Source organism: Sorex araneus, chromosome 1, assembly GCF_027595985.1.
Source record: "Sorex araneus isolate mSorAra2 chromosome 1, mSorAra2.pri, whole genome shotgun sequence".
NCBI classification, from domain to species: Eukaryota; Metazoa; Chordata; class Mammalia; order Eulipotyphla; family Soricidae; genus Sorex; species Sorex araneus.
Window position 1 is genome coordinate 421,680,142 of NC_073302.1, and position 21,121 is coordinate 421,701,262.

Sequence of the window (21,121 nt, forward strand, 5' to 3'; positions counted from 1 at the left end):
TAAAATATTAGAAATATAAACAAGAGAACTAAATTTAATTAAACTATTTGACACATTTTTATTATCTCTCTCCAAATTGAACAGTAGTCGGAATATATTCCCAATACATAATCATAGAAAAACTGAATTTATAAACTCACTTCTGTGTACTTTCTTCTCATTTTTTATTTGATATTATGCAGTTGTAACTATCATTTCTTTTTTGACCTAAAATGTGAATAAGTAATTAAGATCACATGGAAATGGCTTAAGAAAGAAGAAAACAGAGATACATAAATAGAGTTGATTATCTAAAAATAAGCCCATACATTTTTGTCCTATTGATTTTCCACAAAATTACCAATACAATTTAATGGGGAAATAATCATCTTTCCAACAAATCAGTCTAAGACCATTGGATATCTGCATATGAAAGAATAATGTAGACTTGCAAACATTTACATATTAAGTCCAAATTAATAGTAAGCATAAAAATAAAAATCTCGAGGGCTAGAGACTGAGCACAGTGGCCACTCAACACCTTTATTGCAAACCACAACAGCTAATTAGAGAGAGAGAACAGAAGGGAATGCCCTGCCACAGTGGCAGGGTGGGTTGGGGGGGAGATGGGATTGGGGAGGGTGGGAGGGACGCTGGGTTTACGGGTGGTGGAGAATGGGCACTGGTGAAGGAATGGGTTCCCAAACTTTGTATGAGGGAAGTATAAGCACAAAAGTGTATAAATCTGTAACTGTACCCTCACGGTGATTCTCTAATTAAAAATAAATAAATTATTAAAAAAAAATCTGAAACCATTAGACTTAGAAGATAACATACTGATTCATGAACATAGTACATTTCTATTTATTTAAGTCTTCATTGTTTGTTTGCATTTTTTTCAAATTATAGTTTTCAGCACTAGTATTACATATATCTTATTAGATTTAGTCTTAAGAACTTCATGTGCTTTTATGCTAATAATTTTATGCTAATATTATTCATAAATTTCTATTGACAATTATTCACTATTAGTATCTTAAATATTATTTTGTATATTGATTTTATATTCTGTGAGTTTACTAAACTAAGTTTTTCATTCTACTCATTAAAAGTTCTTTGGAGTTTGACAGGTAAATGTCAATATTCTTTTTCCTCTGTCCTCCCATACCCTAATTGTAGGTTTTAATTTTTTTATCCTGCCTTATTGCTCAGGTAAAGAGCAGTAAGAATTGGGGCTGGAGCAATAGCACAGTGGGTAGGGCATTTGCCTTGCATGCTACCAACCCGGGTTCGATTCCCAGCATCCCATATGGTCTCCTAAGCACCACCATGGGGAATTCCTGAGTGCAGAGCCAGGAATAACCCCTGTGCATTGACAGGTGTGACCAAAAAAACAAAACAAATTTGCCTACTTTTCAATTATTCTGGCATAATAACTCTCTTATCTGCCTTTTATCAAAGCAATCCTTGATCCTGGTAAAAATAGGAGTGGAAAGGCAGAGATAAGCTGAAGCAGTGAGATGGCGAGAGATGAAGAAAAAGTAAATGCTGGTCCCTTGAGCACCATCAGGAGTAATTCCTGAGTGCAAAGCCAGGAATAACCCCTGTGCATTGCCGGGTGTGACCCAAAAAGAAAAAAAAAACAGTAAGAATTAAGTATTATGTAGGAGTAACAATAGCTCTCTTGCTGTGCTCCCTGTTTAGGGCAAAAGTAATCAGTCTTTTCTTCTGATGTCCGTATCCATTTGAGAAAGCTCTATGTATTTCTATATTCCTGAGCATTTTTATGTTGAATTTTTTTTTCCTTTACCACACTCAGCGATACTCAGGGTTCAGGGTTTACTCCTGGCTCTGAACTCATGGATAACTCGTGGAGGTTTCAGTGGGCCATACATGGTGCCAGCTATCAAATTCAGGTTGGCCACGCACAAGCCAAGTGTCCTGACCACTGTACTGTCATTCTGGTCCCTTGAAAATATGTTGGCTTTTGAAGAAAAGAAAAGAAAAGAAAAGAAAAGAAAAGAAAAGAAAAGAAAAGAAAAGAAAAGAAAAGAAAAGAAAAGAAAAGAAGATGATGACATAGAGGTAATTCTCTCTGATCTTAGGACAACATTAAAGTCAATTTTCTCTGCTTTCGGATTATAATATAAAAAGCTAAAGCAGGGGCAGAGAGAATAATACAGGGCTAGTGAGAAGGTCTAGCATGTGCCTGACCCAGTTCTAATTTCTGGCACCAAGAAATCTGTAGACTTTTTCTGGGTGCAAACCCAGAGGCCTACAGCACCAATGGGATGGCCCTGGTATCCCAAGAAACTGCAGGGCACTACTATAAATGCACCGTCGGGTCCATGCCCTGAATCCATAGGAGGATGGTGGAAAATTGTGAGTGAGGGCTCCAGACCTCTTGAACACTTCCTGGGATACCCCCACCCCAGATGCTAAAGCAACAGAAGAAAAAGATTATACACTGGACTTCATAAAAAGTAAAGTGTGCACTCTTTAAAAGGCACCAACCGACAAGTCATAGAATGACAGGACACATCTGCCAATCATGTCTTGATAAAGCACAGAACACTTAAATTTAGAACCCTTATAACTCAGTGAGATAAGCCCTAAGTACTGCTGGGTGTGGCCCCAAAACAAACAAATAAAAAAGTGTTGAACACAAACTTACCATATAACTTAGCAATTCCACTATATATTTACTTAATTTTACCCACAGAAATGAAAACAGGCGGCTACACAAAAATCTGATGCAAATGTTCATTGCAGTTTTTTAAAAAATAATATTCCAAACCAGGAAATGATCTGAATATTCATCAACTACTGAATATTTGTCTTTCCTTTTTTTGAATATGTGTATATTTCTATATATTTTAAAGTTTTTACCTATCTATAATAAAATGACATTATTTTTGAAATCCTGTAATTTCTGCATCTTGTCACATTCATAAAAATACACACATCTATAATTTGTTAGTTTTTCTTCAGTTTTCAGTCCAGATACAAACCTGAGTTCAAATTTAAGCTCTTCCACTTCTTAGCTCTTTGTCTCTAGTTATTCCTCGGAGTTTATACATGTAAAATACAGGTAACATATGCTATAGAATACTCCTAATTGTAAATAACTGTGGGATTATATGAGATTAAATAGACAAAATGCTTAGCAGTCGGCTGGCATAGTGTCAGTTCTTAACAAACCATGTCCAGTACTAGCATTTGTCTTTTTGGAGTTTTATTTGCACATCCAGTGTCTCGCTAATACTTATGGTGGAGAAAGAATCTTTTTGTTAGGTGGAGAAAGCTACTTCTGCGTCTCTAACAGTCTGACTTTAAATTTTCACTTAGAAAATTTCTCAGAACTCTAGTTGCCAAGTATATAGAATGAAGGATGTTAGCCCATCTCACTGGACTTGTTATGATTAGAACAACTTTATGAAGATACTTTGTAAACTATAAGATACAATAAAACATAAAGTACTGTATTATTATGACCTTCTAATCCTTCAGTGCCACCCACAATACATTTTTAGGAGAACCAGAATAACTACTCATAAATTGATGTGTAGTCCTTTCTCCATCTCTAGGACTATAATGAAAGCATTTTCCCAGCTGGGCATGGTGGTGGTGGAGCGTCAAAGTCAATTTTATTCTCTTGTTGTTTGGATTCAAAGTTACAGGACCTGTGTTACTCTCTATCTGAAACACTCTGTCTGTCCCCTGTCCTTTTGAGCTATCAGGCTCAGCTAAATATGTCCCTGGCCAGTATGTTAATAATCCCCAGTGCTTCTGAGACCTCCATCCACCACCGATGTGACATTCTTTGTGTTCAAATGTCTAGCTGACGTCTGATGCTTAAAACAGCCTATGCTTTCACCCTCCTCTGCATTGTCATAGCCCTGTATCATCACTCTTAAAAGGCTATCACAGCCACTCCTAGCAGCAGTTGCTTTGCTGACCAGCCTGCCCATTTGCCTCCCTGCCTGCTTCTGACTGCTTTGAATGCCTGGTTCTTCGAGCGCCCCGGGGGTCTAACAAAGCAGGGACCATGTCTACGTTTGGCTACCGGAGAGGACTTAGCAAATATGAATCCATCGATGAGGACGAGCTCCTGGCTTCCCTATCAGCAGAGGAGCTGAAGGAGCTAGAGAGGGAGTTGGAAGACATTGAGCCTGATCGCAATGTTCCCGTGGGGCTCAGGCAAAAGAGTTTGACCGAGAAAACCCCTACAGGAACGTTCAGCAGAGAATCACTCATGGCCTATTGGGAAAAAGAGTCCCAAAAACTCTTGGAGAAGGAAAGGCTGGGGGAATGTGGAAAGGTAGGCTCTCAGGATCTCTGGTTGCTAATCCCACCATCATAATCCCATCCCCCTTCCCAAACCCAGAAACCTGTGTTTATCTAACTTCTAAGTCTCTTCACTTTCTCTATTAAATCCAATTGTACCTACTGCTGAAAATTTTATTAGGCTAATATAGTCATGTAACTTCTAGAAAAATTTGGTAGCATTATGTAAAATTCTTAGTTGGTGTTCTTTGACTAGACCTGGTATCTACGAGAGGAAAATGAGTCACAAGCCAAGTATGGGTTTAGATATGTTGCCAAATATGAGTCTAACTGGATATGTAAATTGGCGATGTGACATAGTGTCTTTCTGTGATGTTGATATGTTAGAGTATGTATATCTGTCATGTATCTCTACTGTCATCAATTACGTTCTGTTAAGACAAAAGTGGGATCTCCATTTACTCTGACTGTGATGGAGCTACAGTAAAATTATATTTTTCCTCAAACATTAAGAAATGTGGGGTGATAGGAAGTATGTGGTATAGAGTTGGGGGACCTTATTTCTATTCTCTGATATGTCCCAAAATTGTTAGACTGAACAACCTGCCACATCTTTGAGAGTCTTTTCTACAAGTCCATGGGGGAAATAGAGCTCCGTTTTTGAAACTTGATAAGCTACAGTCAAGAAATGCTTAAGTGCTGGAATATCCCCAAGATTAGACTTTTTAAATGACAACATTGCTCCTGAAATCTCTCCGAGGACCCAGGCTGAGGAATTGTGTTTATGTTAAAGTTCAGGTATCTTATGCTCCTGTGAACATTTGAATTTATGAAATGAGTCATTCACAGGTGATGTTCCAAAGTCTATGCTCTTGGAAAAAAGAGTAAAGGCAATTAGAATATTAAGACAAGAAAAATTTCAGAATTTATGGAGTACCAATGCGGAAGCAACTGCTTAAAAATTCTCCACTATACTGGAATCATCTCAAATGAAAATATTCTAAAGTCAATGGCAAGACTCCCATATACTAATCTAGGTGCTGTTAGATGATCGCGATGATACGGGTGTGTGGGCTACATTTGTAGCAAGATATGTGTGAGCTTTGTCCGCATCAATCATCGCAGGAAGGGCCACTGGGCCTGAGCCAGGGTCTGCCAAGGCCATAGTAGCCGCCTGGATTAAGAGGCAGGAGAGGAAGGTGAGAAAGAAGGACACACAAAGACAGTGAGAAGCTAGTGGGACTGGAGGTGGTCAATTCCTTCTCAGGAAGGAAATTACTCTAGAGAGTAATTTTTTTCCTTTTGAAATGACAACATATGTCAAAATATTACATCTTTTTAATTTAAATTTAGAAAATAGAAAAATTCTCTATCAAAATATAGAAAATAGCATTCGGATTATAGCTTTAAAGTACCTCCATAATAAAAAGGATTCAAATATCCAGGACAATCATCGTAATAACACACCCCCCCCCCCCAAAGACATCGTAATGTCACAGTGTCTCCAGACCAGGGGAGAACAAAGGACGAGGCCTGGAGTCTGTCAGCTGCTGAGCAGCCACACCTGACCCTGTCAATGGAGGAACTGGGGCTCGCTGCCAAGGGCTTATCGGCTCAATTAGAGAGGCTGCTGTGTTGATGAACTTTGATTCCTTTCTCGGCGGCTTCACTTTTCTCCCACTGCACTTTCCTCCCTGGCCAGTTGTCTCTGTAGTCACAAGGCGTGCTCAGTAGAAGCTTGCTGGTGGAGGGTGTAAATCTGTTCCCACCCCAGGAAAAGGCCGAAAGCAGCCTAAAGCAGCTGACAGGTGCTTGGGGGGGAGGGAGACAAGATCATAAGTAACAGCTCGGACTACAGGGCAGCGGGAAACTTGATTATCAGGCTCTTGGCTTTTGTGAAAACCATGTTCGGTGACTCATGGTCTCTGCCCATCTGGGGTCACTCAAGCTTCTGCTGCCTTAGAGCTCCAGGAGGTCTCCGAAATATCCAGCTCATACCCAGGTCATTGGAGTAGCTGTTGGGATGCGGGCATTGGTGGCAGTTCACTCACAGCATGCCACTGACTTCTTCCTTCTATTCATGAGAACTGAGGCTGGGCGATGTCTAGAAATTAATAGTTGATAAGCAGAGCTAGAAATTCAATCCAAGGTCTGTTGGCACAGACCATGATTCTCCAAATGTGACTGGCCCACCTGGAAATTGTTCGTCCTAAGGCTCTCCCAGATTTGCTGAATGAATTTGGGAATCCAGCAATGCGTAGTCTCACAAACCCTCCCAGTAGCTGTAATGATGCCAGCGAGATGATCAGGAGAACTGCGACTTCTTCTTGTTATCTTATTTTCTAAAAGGACCAGCATTTACTTTTTCTTCATCTCTCGCCATCTCACTGCTTCAGCTTATCTCTGCCTTTCCACTCCTATTTTTACCAGGATCAGGGATTGCCTTGATAAAAAGCAGATAAGAGAGTTATTATGCCAGAATAATTGAAAAGTAGGCAAATTTGTTTTGTTTTGTTTTTGGGGTCACACCTGGTGATGCACAGGGGTTATTCCTGGCTCTGCACTCAGGAATTACCCATGGCAGTGCTCAGGGTACCATATGGGATGCTGGGAATTGAACCTGGGTCAGCCACGTGCAAGGCAAATGCCCTACCCGCTGTGCTATTGCTCTAGACCCCGGCAATTTTTTTTTTTTGCATCCTTCTGCCTCCCTTCTCCAGATAACTGCTTCCCTCTTGGTGTTCTACTAGATGTTCCCCACACCTAACAGTGACTGTCTCAGAAACCACAAAAATTTTAGAACTAAAAAGCCTATCCTGGGCAAAATGGGACAGTTGCTCACCTTATTCGAAGTTTTTCACCACTTTTCTCCTAAGCCTGGTCCTGATTATTAGGAACCATTAACCAATGTGAATTTCAGTCATTTGGGCTAAAAACCAATTTATTGAGCTGCAACTGCTTGCTAAAAGCTTAGGGGTTATGAGAGCAAAACAGACATGACCCTGCTACCCAGAACTTTTTTTAAGAAAAATTACAAATGAATGGGTTTTGTTCGGGAAAGTATAACACAGGGGAATATGTAAAAAGGATACTTTGAGGAGGTATCAAAGAAAGCTTTCTGGTTATACCACAGCACATTCAGGTTTACAGGTTTTGATGTGACTGCTCCAAGAACATCTTTTTTTGATTGTTTTTGTTTTTGTGTTTTTTGGTTTTGTTTTTATGTTTGCTTTTTGGGTCACATCTGGCAATGCACAGGGGTTATTCCTGGCTTATGCTCTTAGGAATAACTCTTGGCAGTGTTGGGGACTATATGGGATGCTGGGAATCAAACCCAGGTCGTCCGCATTCAAAGCAAACGCCCTACCCACTATGCTATCACTCTAGCCCCTCCAAGAACATTTTTTGAGGGGAAAATATTTATCTTAGACACCACCTAAATGTCTTTTTCAAACTTTCAAAAAATTTTCAAGAATGGGGGCTGGAGCAATAGTACAGCAGGTAGGGCCTTGCACGCAGCCAACCCCGGTTTGATTCCCAGCATCCCATATGGTCCCCTGAGGACTGCCAGGGGTAATTCCTGAGAGCAGAGCCAGGAGTTACCCCTGTGCATCACCAGGTGTGACCCCCCCCAAAAAAAGAAAAAAAATTTTCAAGAATGAAATTGAAAGAAAAATGTTCGCATTTTGAGGTAGGCCTCTTTTCTTCAAATATCAAAGCAGCTAAGAACATCCTCATATGTGTATAGATGTGCAATCGACCTAGCCTAGAATTAGATGAAAATGTGCAAAGGCAAGTTGAGGGTGACAGTAACACAGCTTACAGCCATTTCCTTTTTTCAGCTTAACCATTTCCCCCTGCTAGACATGTGGGGCTCCCCGCTCCATCCTCTGACATGTCAAAAGGCACATCTAGAACAAAGCTCTTTCTCTTATGTTTTTTGAGCTGTCACCCCACCCTCTCACCACACATGCACAGTCTCCCTCTCTCTCTCTCTCCTGCTCCTGAAGAAGTAAATTTAGACTGGACAAGCTATCCCAGGAGTGGCTGACCCCTTCCCCAGGCCATCACTTGGTGCCTGCCACTCCAAACAAGTGGATAACTGGAGGCTATTTTGTGATAGCAACTGGGCAAACAAACCTGAAGACAAGCATAGTGTTTCCAAAGCTCATTCCACATGCCAGAGGCAGCAGGAGCCCACGGGGTGAAAAAGAAACACCGCCCACACCAAAAACCAAAAAATAAGCCACAAAAACGTCAAACCACTGCCAATGGAGTCAGGAACATGGCCTGGTGAGCAAAGCCCTAGGTTTGATCTCTAGCACTTAGCCCTTCCCAGAACCTTCTGGGGGGAGGAGAGGGGATGGGGGGGGTGGTCCCTACAATATTATAAATAAACTGATTGAAAATAAATAAAATGGCCAACACAGAAGAAAGAATAAAAGCTTTGGGGATAGGTGAGAAGATATAAGATCCCAAAAGACAGCAATGGGGGGAAAAGCAAATTGGCAGCAATTTGTTTTACTAATCAGAAAACAGAAAGGAAAAGAAAGAATAAGGTAGGCTTCTCCGTATCTGTACGGAGGAAACAGGAAAGACAGAGAGGACTTTCCAGACTGGCACCTGGTAAATAATCTAAGTCTGTCAGGCTGAGGCAATGACCTGTTTCAAGGTTTTCACTATTTTCGGCAATTGTCATTAGGGTTAGAGTTTAGTTAACACCAAAAACAATGATCTTTGCCTCCTTGTTTCCTACTGCCAGGCTCCTTTTAGCCCTCTGCTAGGATGACATTTCAAGGTGATTTACTGAAAAGGGTGACCTGAATGTTATTTTCTGCTTAGAACAGGGCTGTGACCTACTGCTACCCTTGAAATGCCTGCCTGCTCAGTTTTCCTCTCCAGATGAGGGACAGCAAAGCTCACAGGTGATGCGGGGGTCTCATTGGTGCCAGGATTCCACAGGTAGCTAACTTCTGGGGAGCCAAAGAGATACAGCCTCAGTCTCCTCTAAGAAAGCCCAACATCGAGCACTTGATCCTGCGGGAATTGCTGAATGTGGCACAATTAGGGTAGAAGTTTTCAAGACAGAGAAAGCAAAACTGTCATGTGAGGGATATGTCTAAAATGTACATGGAGGGGCTGGAGAGATAGTACAAGGGTAAGGCACATGCCTTGCACACACAGTTGATCTCGGTTCAATCACGGACATCCCATATAGTCCCCCAAGCACCGCCAGGACTAATTCCTGAGTGGAGGAAAGTCAGGAGTGATCCCTGAGTCCTGCTGGGTGTAACCCCAAAATTAAAATCAAATGAAGTGTGCATGGACTGGAGTGATCCCCATCACTGTATGGCCCTCAGAGCACTACCACGGTGGCCTGATTGCCCCTCATTCTACTGGACCCAAATAGTGGATCTATTTGCCCGCCCTGAGTTGGTTTGGCTTGGGAGGGCCAGGAGTTGTTCGTGGGTCCCCTATTCACTGCCTCAAAGGCTGGCCCAAAATAAAATTACAAGAGAATCCAGGAGAATGTTGGATATTTTTGTTGTCACTTGCTGGCAGGAGAAAATGAGGAAGGACAGAGTGGTGATTACAGAGGGGAGGTTTAAATTTGGCAAACTACAAGTTGTCTAGGAGGTAAGGAATTCAAAACAGGTAGTTAAGAGAATGGAAAATGTAGCAAAGTCTCTCCAAAGCTAGAAGTTCCTCCCGACTCAAACAGACGAAATGATAGTATACTCAATGAGTTAAGTTCTGGGTATTTATTCTGCCCAAAACAAAAGTAAATGAGTGTGGAAAAGTTCCTGAAATTGTACACCTAAAACAGACCAGAAACAATTAACTTTCTTCTTTGTTTCCCTTGTATTCTTTTTGTGTGTGTTGCTTTCTCATGGATTGAGATGTAATGGATAAATCATACCGTACTACTTTAAGGTTGTCGACGTTATTGATTGTGACATGGGTATGTATTTTGAAACTGCATTTCGCACACTGGGGAAAACAATCTCAAAAATGGTTTAGTGACGATCTGTTCCCTTTAAGGTTGCAGAAGAAGACAAAGAGGAGAGTGAGGAAGAGCTTATCTTTACAGAAAGTAACAGTGAGGTTTCTGAGGAGGTGTACACAGAGGAGGAGCAGGAGGAAGAAGAGGAGGAGGAAGAGGAGGAGGAGGAAGAGGAGGAGGAAGAGGAGGAGGAGGAAGAGGACAGTGATGAAGAGGAAAACGAGAGAGGCGTAAACGGAACTGTGAATAGCTGCAGTGTCAACGGGCCAAAGACCTTTAAGAGTCAAATCGAAAACGTAAATTTAACCAACGGCCACAGTAAAAGGTCCACGGAGGGGCCGACGGCCGCCATCCACCCGTGCGGAAACCCCACGGTCATCGAGGACGCCCTGGAGAGGATCCGAAACAACGACCCGGACACCACGGAAGTGAACCTGAACAACATCGAGAACATCACCTCGCAGACCCTCACCCGCTTCGCCGAGGCCCTCAAGGACAACACGGCGGTGAAGACGCTCAGCCTGGCCAACACGCACGCCGACGACAGCGTGGCCGTGGCCATCGCCGACATGCTGCAGGTCAACCAGCACATCACCAACGTCAACGTGGAGTCCAACTTCATCACGGGCAAGGGCATCCTGGCCATCATGCGCGCGCTGCAGCACAACGCCGTGCTCACCGAGCTGCGCTTCCACAACCAGCGGCACATCATGGGCAGCCAGGTGGAGATGGAGATCGTCAAGCTGCTGCGGGACAACACCACGCTGCTGCGGCTGGGCTACCACTTCGAGCTGCCGGGACCAAGGATGAGCATGACCAGCCTGCTGACCCGCAACATGGACAAGCAGCGGCAGAAGCGCATGCAGGAGCAGAAGCAGCAAGAGGCGCACGACGGCGGAGCCCAGCTGAGGACCAAAGTCTGGCAACGGGGCACGCCCGGCTCTTCACCCTACGCGTCTCCCAAGCACTCGCCCTGGTCCTCCCCGAAAGTCTCCAAGAAAGTGTCCACCGTCAAGAGCCGACCCCCTTCTCCCGTGGCCCCGCCGCCGCCGCCCCCGCCGCCCCCTCCTCTGCAGAAGCTGCCGCCCCCGCCGCCCCCGCCACCTCCTCCGCTCCCCGAGAAAAAACTCATCACCCGCAACATCGCAGAGGTCATCAAGCAGCAGGAGACGGCCCAGCGGGCCTTGCAGAACGGACAGAAAAAGAAGAAGGGCAAGAAGGTTAAGAAGCAGCCCAACTCCGTCCTCAAGGAGATCAGAAATTCCCTGAGGTCAGTGCAAGAGAAGAAAGGGGAAGAGGGCTCGCGACCGTCCACGCCCCAGAGGTCGGTTCATGACAATCTCATGGAAGCCATCCGGGGGAGCAGCCTGAGACAGCTGAGGCGGGTGAGTGAGCCAAGAACGCCCCGGCCGCAGGTATGGCAGAGGAGTGGCGAGGTGGCACCCAGGTCACCTCTCTAAGGAGCCAGGCAGGACAGAGCCCGCGAGCCTGGGGCTCCAAGCAATAGCGCTGGGGGGGAGGTGAGGGGGTGTAGCTCAGTGGGGGTTCCCGGGTGAGGCCTTGAGTGGGTCTTCCCGCATCACGTGCAGAAAAACAAAAATCCAGGCTTGAGACGTCAAAGGCAGGCCACGTTTTTGTTTGAGAAGTATGCCCAGGTGTTCTCTCCTCTCTTCTCTCTCTCTCTCTCTCTCTCTCTCTCTCTCTCTCTCTCTCTCTCTCTCTCTCTCTCTCTCTCTCTCTCCCCTCTCTCTCTCCTCTCTCTGTCTCTGTCTCTTTCAGATATATGTGATTGGGTTTCAGTCATACACCCATTCTTCATCAGTGTACATTTCCCACCACCAATCCAATGTCCCCAGTTTCCCTCTCCCCACTCCCCTGCCCAGCCTGACTCCATGACAGACACCTCTCTCTCTCTTTCCTTCCTTTCTTTCCTTCCTTCCTTCCTTCCTTCCTTTCTTTCTTTCTTTCTTTCTTTCTTTCTTTCTTTCTTTCTTTCTTTCTTTCTTTCTTTCTTTCTTTCTTTCTTTCTTTCTTTCTTTCTTTCTTTCTTTCTTTCTCTCTCTTTTCTTTTTTCTCTTTCTTTCTTTTCTTCCTTTCTCCTTCCTTCCTTTCTTCCTTTCTCTCTCTCTCTCTCTCTCTCTCTCTCTCTCTCTCTCTCTCTCTCTCTCTCTCTCTCTCTCTCTCTCTCTTCCCCGCCCCCCACCCCGTCCCCCACACAAGTACTGAAAGGTTATCATGTATATCGCCCAGCCTATCTTCTATCTTCTTAGCAGTCCTGCAAGATCCTCCAATGTAGCAAAGTGCTTATTTCCTATTAGTAAATCAGAGTATAAGCAATATCCCCCCAAAAGAAAGATCGCTTTTCAAAATTTTACCACAAAGTTGCAGTGATTTGAAGCCTAACTTGCAATGTAAAACTTGGATGCCATGCGGTAACCAATAATCCATCTAAATGTGAGTCCTGCCAGAGACACCCCCTTGCTGGTAGTTTTCACTTTACCATTTATATTGTTTTGCTGACAGAAAATCCCCTGTTTTTGTAGGTGGAAGTGCCAGAAGCCCTGCGATAAAAACGCCAATGGTTAGAAGAGGATGCAGATTGACTCAATGGTATTACATAGAATGCGTTGTGAGAGGTTTCCATAACACCTTCATTTTGAAATGTTCCATGACTCTTAAAATAGCCTTATCTATCAGTTCCAAAGAGAATTTTAAAACAAATAGCATGTTTCTTTTGTAAATACGAAAGTAAATATCTTTTTTTTTCTAATGTCATGAGCTTTGTATTGGCAGGAAGCAACTTATTTAAAGATGTTCTTCATAATTCTGGATCTGTTGGTATATGTGAGCTGTAATGAATTAATCAAAATAGGCTGTTATTTTTGTAATCCTAATAAATTTGCATTGAATTTTTTTGGGTGTGTTTTTTAAACAGACTAATTTGTGTGTACACGAGAGTTGATACATCTTGTCAGGTGTGTGTTAACATTGCTTAATATTAAAATATTACATTCTCACCCATAAAGGGCTTGGGTTCTCAGCATTTGCCTTTGTTTAGAAAAACATGCAGAGTTCTTTCTAAAGCTCTGGAACCAAGACTGTTCTTTAAAATCTTCTGAGTAGCTGAGTAGAGGGTCTGAAAGACACCCAGTGTGGCTATTATCCTGAATGCATCAAGGTGAATCCCAGGACATCTGCTGACAGACCACATTCCCAAGGCTGATAAGTCCCCCAAAGTCAAGTCAAGCATTTGTAATTAAGATCAATTATTTCTAGATGTAAAAAGTCAGAAAGTTTCTTTTTTTTTCTTTTTGCTTTTTGGGTCACACCTGGCGATGCAAAGGGGTTACTCCTGGCTCTGCACTCAGGAATCACTCCTGGCAGTGCTCAGGGGACCATATGGGATGCTGGGAATCGAACCCGGGTCGACCGCGTGCAAGGCAAAAGCCCTACCCGCTGTGCTATCGCTCCAGCCCCCAGAAGTCAGAAAGTTTCTTGATAAAGAAAAAATACATGTAAGGAGAATGCATGGAAGATGAGTACCCTGAATCCAGAGCTGCTACAAAGGTTCATGATTAAGATCTACTTTGAAACTCTCCTTGGATAATCCTGGTCATGTGGTGTTCAGCCTTTTTGCCCTTCTAAATGGTGGTGATACCAATATCTCCCGTAGGAACTCCATATCCAGGGACAAGGGCCCATGAAATTGCAATATCCAAGGGCTATTCTGTTTCAACCTCTCTTGCTCAAGAAATAGTTATCAAATTTTGCCTTCATCCTACTCCAGTGTTCCTCTCCAATGTAGAAAAACTATAAATTGCTACTAAATTCTTGGTATTAGCTACAACTTGTGATGCTTTCTTTGTGTCCTCTATGGCACAACAAAAAATTTGGCAAACTCCGAGCCACCCCATGTATAAAACCTAGGATTTTCTCCAATCTAAAGGATTATGTTTCACTGAAGAGTTATTCTGTTAGTTCAGGGCTCTATTTCATTTCTTCTCTTTTTATTTTTCTGCCATTCCTGAGCCTCAGAAACCTAAGTTCTTGAGTTAAGTGTCTTGACTCCATGTGGAGTAACTGGAATTTCCTGAACTATGTCATCTCATGTAGGGACACTGATAGGGCGCTTGCTTACACACAGCCGACCAGGGTTGGATCCCTTGAGCTATGTACAGTCCCATGAGCAGTTCCAGGAGTGATCCCTGAGCAGAGAGCCAGAAGGAGGCCCTGAGTATGGCCTGGTGAGGTCCAAAAACAAAAGTATAAGTTATCTCACGTATTTTCCCTCCAGCATCGACAGGTGCTAGCCCAATTTTATAGACGGAAAAATTAGGCTCAGAGAAATTAACTATGGAACTTCCTAGAAAGCCTCGGTTCCCATGTCATTACACCTCTGTTTCCCTCTCTAGACTCAAGCCTCCCACAACTCACTTTTTTTTTAAGCCTCCTTGTTCTTAGAATTAAGTGGAGATTTGTTTCCCTTTGCATGACTTCACTGTTCGCAACCTTTCCCACAAGTGTTTGCAGTCACACTCATTATTATACAAATAAGAGCTAAATTTTAGATTTTGGAAAAGGGGTGTGTGTGTGTGTGTGTGTGTGTGTGTGTGTGTGTGTGTGTGTGTGTGTGTTATGTGTTGAGAAAGCCAATGCAGACCTTCTATTCATTTCTGACACTTATGTATTGTCCAGGACTGGGCTCTTCTAAATGAGTATGATTTCCATCCCCACTAAGATGAGGCAGAGAAACAAGAGTTTGCTGATAACTGGGTTGTTTATAAACTCAGAAATGGGGTGTAAAGCAATCTACCCACTCCAGTGAGGAATGGCTAGCACCTGGACAGGAGGTAGTCTCCTTCATGATTTGAAAGACTATCTTAGGGGGACATTTTGGGCCTCAATAGAAAATAATGTGTACTTCTCAAAATGTAAATAGCGGACCCTCAAAGTAAATTTACAAATTAGTATAAAGCACAACATGAAAGAAGTATAAAAGAATCAGACACTAAAGGGGTACATTTATCACTCGGGGAAAACATTTCTAGAATGGTATCTCAGAAGTCAATATAAACATGCAAGGTTATGGTACTTTATTCAGCACAGGACAGCGATCTTAGTTCATCCTGTAAACTTGTAGAGCTGGTATGAAAGCTAATTAGCTCATCTACTATAAAGAGCTTTCAGCTCACCGAGACAGAGGCTGTCCAAGACCAGATGAAGTGTTTAGTCTATGATTTATACTGGCATGATAATCTCTTAAAGTACACATCATCCTAGCTTGAAATGGGGCTAGGGTGCCGAGTCTCACTCAGCTGCCACCGGTATTTAATAACTCAGCATCAGCAGAATCTTGATTTAATGCCTTCCCTGAATTAGTTGCTGTGTGTAGAAGAGTAATAACCGCTGCAATGACTATATTGAGACACACTGAAAACTGGTTCAATCGATATAACCTTGAAAAGTCCTCATCACCACTAACTTCCTAAGTTAATGCTGTCTTTTCGTTTTGTCTGACACTCAGAAGAAGGTGGTGTCTAATTAGCACTAGTCACCAAGCCGCATGAAATAAAAGACCAAGAACTGACCTAAGAAGCTTACAATTCCCATTTTTTTAACTTGGGAATGTAATATTAATATTTTCTGAGTGCCTGCCATCTATATTCCAGATATTCTTATGGAAACTGGAAACACCCAGAAAACAATGAAAATAAAGTCCTTGTCTGTGAGTAATTTATGGTCAAAAGGAGGGAGCTTACTCATTCCTTCAAACATTAAGCACTGATTTATTCAAGTGCCTCATGTCTCAGCTGAGTGCTAAGAAGACCAAGTTGAATTAGGATGTACTGTCTACCTCAGAGCAATAAAACTATTCCTTTTGAATATGTGATAACAGAATTGCAGTCTCTAGAGTCCTATGTGGACATTGAGAAGCCTAATTCCCTAGTCTGGTGCTAACAAACATTTGTGTGTTTCGGGGTGGGGGGGGAGGAGGACAGGAGGTGTTTGGGCTACAAATGGCTATGCTCAGGGTTCTTCACTACTGGCTCTGTGCTGAAGGACCACTCCTGGCAGTACTCAGGGGGTCATATATCATGCCAAGTAAGGATCAAACCAGAGTCAGCTGCATGCATGCAAGGGAAGTTCCTTAACCTGAGCACAATTTTTCTAACCCCCAAATGTTTCTTTTTTTTTTCTATAAAGACCTCAGAGTTAATATATTGGTTTTGTGGGCCACTTGGTTTCAATTAACAACTGTTCATGTTCATTATAGAGTGAAAGCAGCATAGACAACATGTATGCAAACAAGCACAATCTAGTTCTAGTTTATTTGTGGACATTTAAATTTCATGTAATTTTCACATGCTAATTTTCTTCTTTTGTCTTTTCCCAATCATTTAAAAATACAAAAATTATTCTACGTTCATAGGTTTAACACAGATTTGACTTCTGAGTTAGAAATGACAATAGACTTTTGACCAAAAGCAGATAAAGACCAAGAAAATTTTCTAAGTTTACACCTGCTTTGAAATTTTAGAGGACAGAAAAGATAATGGCTAAAAAGGAGAGCCAAATGAGGCATGTGGAGAATGAAGAAAGACATTTAGGTTTGAGTAAATCCTATTAGGGACAATAGTCAAAAATCACAGCTTTATAGCATTCTGCAAAAACAAATTTTTGATCAAAAAAACTAGTATTTTTGAATTTTTTTACTGCTGATCATTTTGGTGGGTTAATAATGTGATTTATTTAAAAATGGAATCATTTTGATGGACTACTATAGTTTCTTTATTGTATTCTCTTTTTTACCAAAGTAGGACTTAATTATTTAGAAAATCAGTTTACACAGATAAGCCAAAAGAATCCTTATAATCCATGCCCCAAGCGATGACTCTTTCAAGCATAAGTTTTCAATTTTTTTATCTCTTTTGTTTTGGGGGTCACACCAATAGTGCTCAGGGGTTGCTCCTGGCAGTGCTTGGGAGAACGTGTGGTTCTGGATATTGAATGGGTCTCCAGCATACATGTCTGTATTTTAATGCCTGTGAACTAGGATTGGTCCCACATGACTCCGTAGACTAGCAGTTTAAAAAGGCTACTTTAATATATGTCTTTTTAAATAATTCTTCATGAATATTTAAACACATAAAGATTTTTGTACAAAAATTGGAAGATAGCATCAATCCTCTAATGCAATGCAGCATATTTAAAGCATTTTCAACAACTTGAATAACAAGCATACTATAATTTGTCCTCTGATGGTAGATGTTTGTTTGGTCCAACTCATCTTTTATTATTTGTTGTTGTAACTTTTAACTTTTCCCAAAAGTCGTAAGAAGAAATGATAGGAAATAATGGCAAAGAAACTATCTTTAAGAAAAACTAGAGTTTTGCAGCCTGCTTGTAGTACACTCATATTAGAAATTAGGTTTCAATCAGATTGTTAGGTTTACCAAATTTCTCTCAGCCAAACTACATGCCTCCGTGAACCTCAGAGGAATGCATTAGCAGAAGCATTTCCAAAAGTCTGTGCAAATTCTGTCTGAATAGAAAGGCTGGGATGGACTAAGAGTCACAGGCGCTTATCCCAAAGCACTTAGTGTGCACTAAGGAATGTGAACTTAGTTATGAAAGCCATGGTGGGCATCAAAGGATTTTAAGAGGAGGAGTGACATGCTGTTTATATAGCTTTTAAATACATGACTTGTGCAACCACTGGACAAGGAGGCTAAGGGAGTTTAGGTAGGGAAGACTAGTTAGAAGACAATGATCTAAGAATGAGTGATATGGACTTGAACTGTGAATGCTGCATAAAATTATAACAAAGAAGAGACAAAGAAAGCAGTGATTCCAGAGAATTTGATAACCGGTTAGATGTTAGGGGGCAGAGGGCAATTAAAAAGAGGAATCTGGGGCTGGAGCGATAGCACAGTGGGTAGGGTGTTTGCTTTGCACGCGGCCGACCTGGATTCAATTCCCAGCATCCCATATGGTCCCCTGAGCACTGTCAGGAGTAATTCCTGAGTGCAGAGCCAGGAGTAACTCCTGTGCATCACCAGGTGTGACCCAAAAAATAAAAAATAATAAAAAAAAGAGGAATCTATGTTGACACTTAATTCCTGACAGGACTATTTGGGTGGAAGTGAAAACACACACACACACAGACGGACTAGAGAATGCAACCGGTACAGGTTTGGGAGGAAGGTGAGTTTCTATTTCAAATACATTGTGTTTGTGGTAACTGTCCATTTGAATGTGTCATGGGGCTGAGTTTGGTGCTAGCAAGACTCGGGGCCATTGTGGTCTGAGTGTGAAGTGCCACTTAAAGATAGGTGTCTGAATGAGGTCACGCAGGGAGAGTGAAGAGCACAGTGGAGACTGAGTATAAACAGAACAGAGGAAAAACAGATGAGAGCATGGAGAAAAACAGAGGGTTATCCTATGAAGGAGCTGGGAGCAGATTCAAATGCCACCAGTTTCTGAAGCTTGAATATATTCACTAGACCTGGTGATCTTGATAAGAACAAGTTCATCTGAGCAAGGAGTGGGGAATGAGATTGCAATTGTAGAGTGCAATGAGTCATCAAAACCTAGAAGGTAGCCCAAGGGTCACGTTCATCTAGCACTTGCCTCACACACCTATCATGTATATTGAAAATCTATGATTTAATGGTTCTATTTTCAAATGTCATTGACCTGATATGGCCATCATTTTGTTTTTCTTCATTTCCACAGATTCCACACTGCATGGATATTTGGGAAATGGAGATGGGGCTGACATTACAAGAACACAGATGACTTCACAGCAAATATTAGATGCTACAGTTTTAACAGTAATGGCAAACACCAGTAGAAATGCTTTTCCCATTGGCTATTTAGTCCTAGACTATAGTTGGTATTTTCTTCCTCGTTTACCTCTTTTTTCTTCTCATCATCTTGGTCTCCTAACTATCCTCAATTCTGAATCTCTACACTGCTACACAGAACAAATTCAGATTTCTGTAGATCTATTTCTAAAGAGCAATTCCAGTTACATTTGCATATCCAAACTGGTCAGTGTGGTATGGATTTTTTAAAAATAACCTCAATTTAACAGGAGCTAATAGTTGTGAACAGAACTTCTTACTCTGGATAATGGTATGTCCTTTTCCTGTTAACTGTATAAACCCTTGTTAATTCACTTATATCACTTGTCACTTGTCATCCTGTTGATCTTCGATTTGCTCGAGTGGGTGCCAGTAACGTCTCCATTCGTCCCTGTTGTGTGCTAGTGTAGCCTGATGGTATCTGCTTGCTCCAGGAACAGTTAGAGCCTCAAACCGTTCGTTCAGGGTTTTGACAAGAAGTCTGACCATCTCGTAGGTGGGCGGTCACATTAATTAACTTATAAAAAAGTTAATTAATGTGGGCGGCCTCGTTAATTAACTTGTAAAAAATTTTTATTGGGGAAAGCACAACCAATGGTACTTACGGCTTATTCCTGGCTATGTGATCAGAGATCACTTATGGTGGTGCTCGGAAACCATAAGTAGTGCTAGGGATTGAACCTGGGTCGACCACGTGCAAGGCAAGTGCCCTAACTTTTGTACTACTGCTCTGGCCCCCCCAATCATCTCTCAAGATGCAATTCTCTCATGACATGTACTTCTATACTCCAGAGTTCTCACTGAATTTAATTCATTTCTATTTTTGATACCCAGTACCTTTTGCCTTGCACTATACTGTTTATGTATATTTTAATCTTTATACCATCCTACAGAATTATATATACTGGAAGCAGAGACTGTATATTATATTTCTGCCTAATAAGCACCACTCAATAAAAATATTTTAATACATATTTATTCAACAGCAATGGAAAGATATCATCACAGTATCCTTTCACTACTCCCTCCAGAATGACCAGTAGTGATATGAGATCCTTTCATTTTGTGCAGTGACTAGATAAGTCATGAATGGTAAACAGTGATTCAATAATAATAAAAAAAAAGACCTTAAAAAAAAAAGAGACATGAATGCTGTTTCCCAATTAGAAAGAAACATCTGTCACCCATTTTGGGAATGTATGAGAGAGAAAATTCTATTTTTGAAAGCCATATAATTAGGTTTCATTTGTTAAGCACAAAGTTTTTTTTTTTTTCTTTTTGGGTCACACCTGGCGATGCACAGGGTTACTCCTGGCTTTGCACTCAGGAATTACTCCTGATGGTGTTCGGGGGACCATATGGACCCAGGTCAGCCGTGTGCAAGGCAAACCGCCCTACCCGCTGTACTATCGCTCCAGCCCCAAGCACAAAGGTGTTTTTAAGCTGGCGAGGATGAACAGATATTAAGTATTTTACCCTCAAATATTTTTAGTGTGATATTATTAGACTCTGTGGCACTATGGCAGGCTCCCCAACAAGGTGAAATATTGGAATTGCTGTTATTTCTTAGCTTCCACTCTCAGAAGGAAGATACTAGAGAAAAACTCTGGATGATACCTTGAAGTCAGAGAACAAACAGACCACATACAGTCAGTCAGCAAATATAAAATCCTTATCTAGGCAGGACAGTCACTCCCTCCTGGGCTTGTGGTGATGGGGGCATTGGGAAATAGATGGGACATGCAAGCATGGAATCCAGCTAAACCAGACTTTGGGAGGAGCAAAGAAGGTATATTCTAGATCTGAACTAGGAAGGAAGCAGACGCATCTTAACAAATAGCTCAGATGGGCTGGATCAAGTCTAAAAAATAAAAAATAAAACATAGTACTAGTCAGAGATCCTGTGTAATTCAAGAGCAAATGGCACAGATCTTTACTGAACCATGACTCCCCATGGTGAAGGTTGGGGTGAGAGAGAATATAA

General features: G+C 41.9%; 1 protein-coding gene across 2 annotated transcripts; it reads left to right on the forward strand.

The window, feature by feature from the left end:
* Positions 1 to 3,943: 3,943 nt before the first annotated feature.
* On the forward strand, positions 3,944 to 19,333 carry LMOD2 (leiomodin 2). Of its 2 annotated transcripts, XM_055143974.1 has the most exons (4): positions 3,944 to 4,300; positions 10,309 to 11,655; positions 12,814 to 12,880; positions 19,007 to 19,333. In XM_055143974.1, exons 1-3 carry the CDS (start codon positions 4,028 to 4,030, stop codon positions 12,838 to 12,840), a joined length of 1,647 nt encoding a protein of 548 aa, XP_054999949.1. In that variant the 5' UTR covers positions 3,944 to 4,027; the 3' UTR covers positions 12,841 to 12,880; positions 19,007 to 19,333. The 2 variants fall into 2 exon arrangements, with proteins under 2 accessions (XP_054999949.1, XP_054999937.1); XM_055143962.1 differs by lacking the exon at positions 19,007 to 19,333 and having other exon boundaries at positions 12,814 to 13,177.
* The last annotated feature ends 1,788 nt before the right edge of the window (positions 19,334 to 21,121 follow it).

Excerpts from the sequence above, each read along its gene's own strand:
- LMOD2 (XM_055143974.1), top strand. The coding sequence starts at position 4,028 with ATGTCTACGTTTGGCTACCGGAGAGGACTTAGCAAATATGAATCCATC. Across the intron at positions 4,301-10,308 it reads GGCTGGGGGAATGTGGAAAG|GTTGCAGAAGAAGACAAAGA; the intron begins GTAGGCTCTCAG and ends GTTCCCTTTAAG. Across the intron at positions 11,656-12,813 it reads GCCTGAGACAGCTGAGGCGG|GTGGAAGTGCCAGAAGCCCT; the intron begins GTGAGTGAGCCA and ends CTGTTTTTGTAG.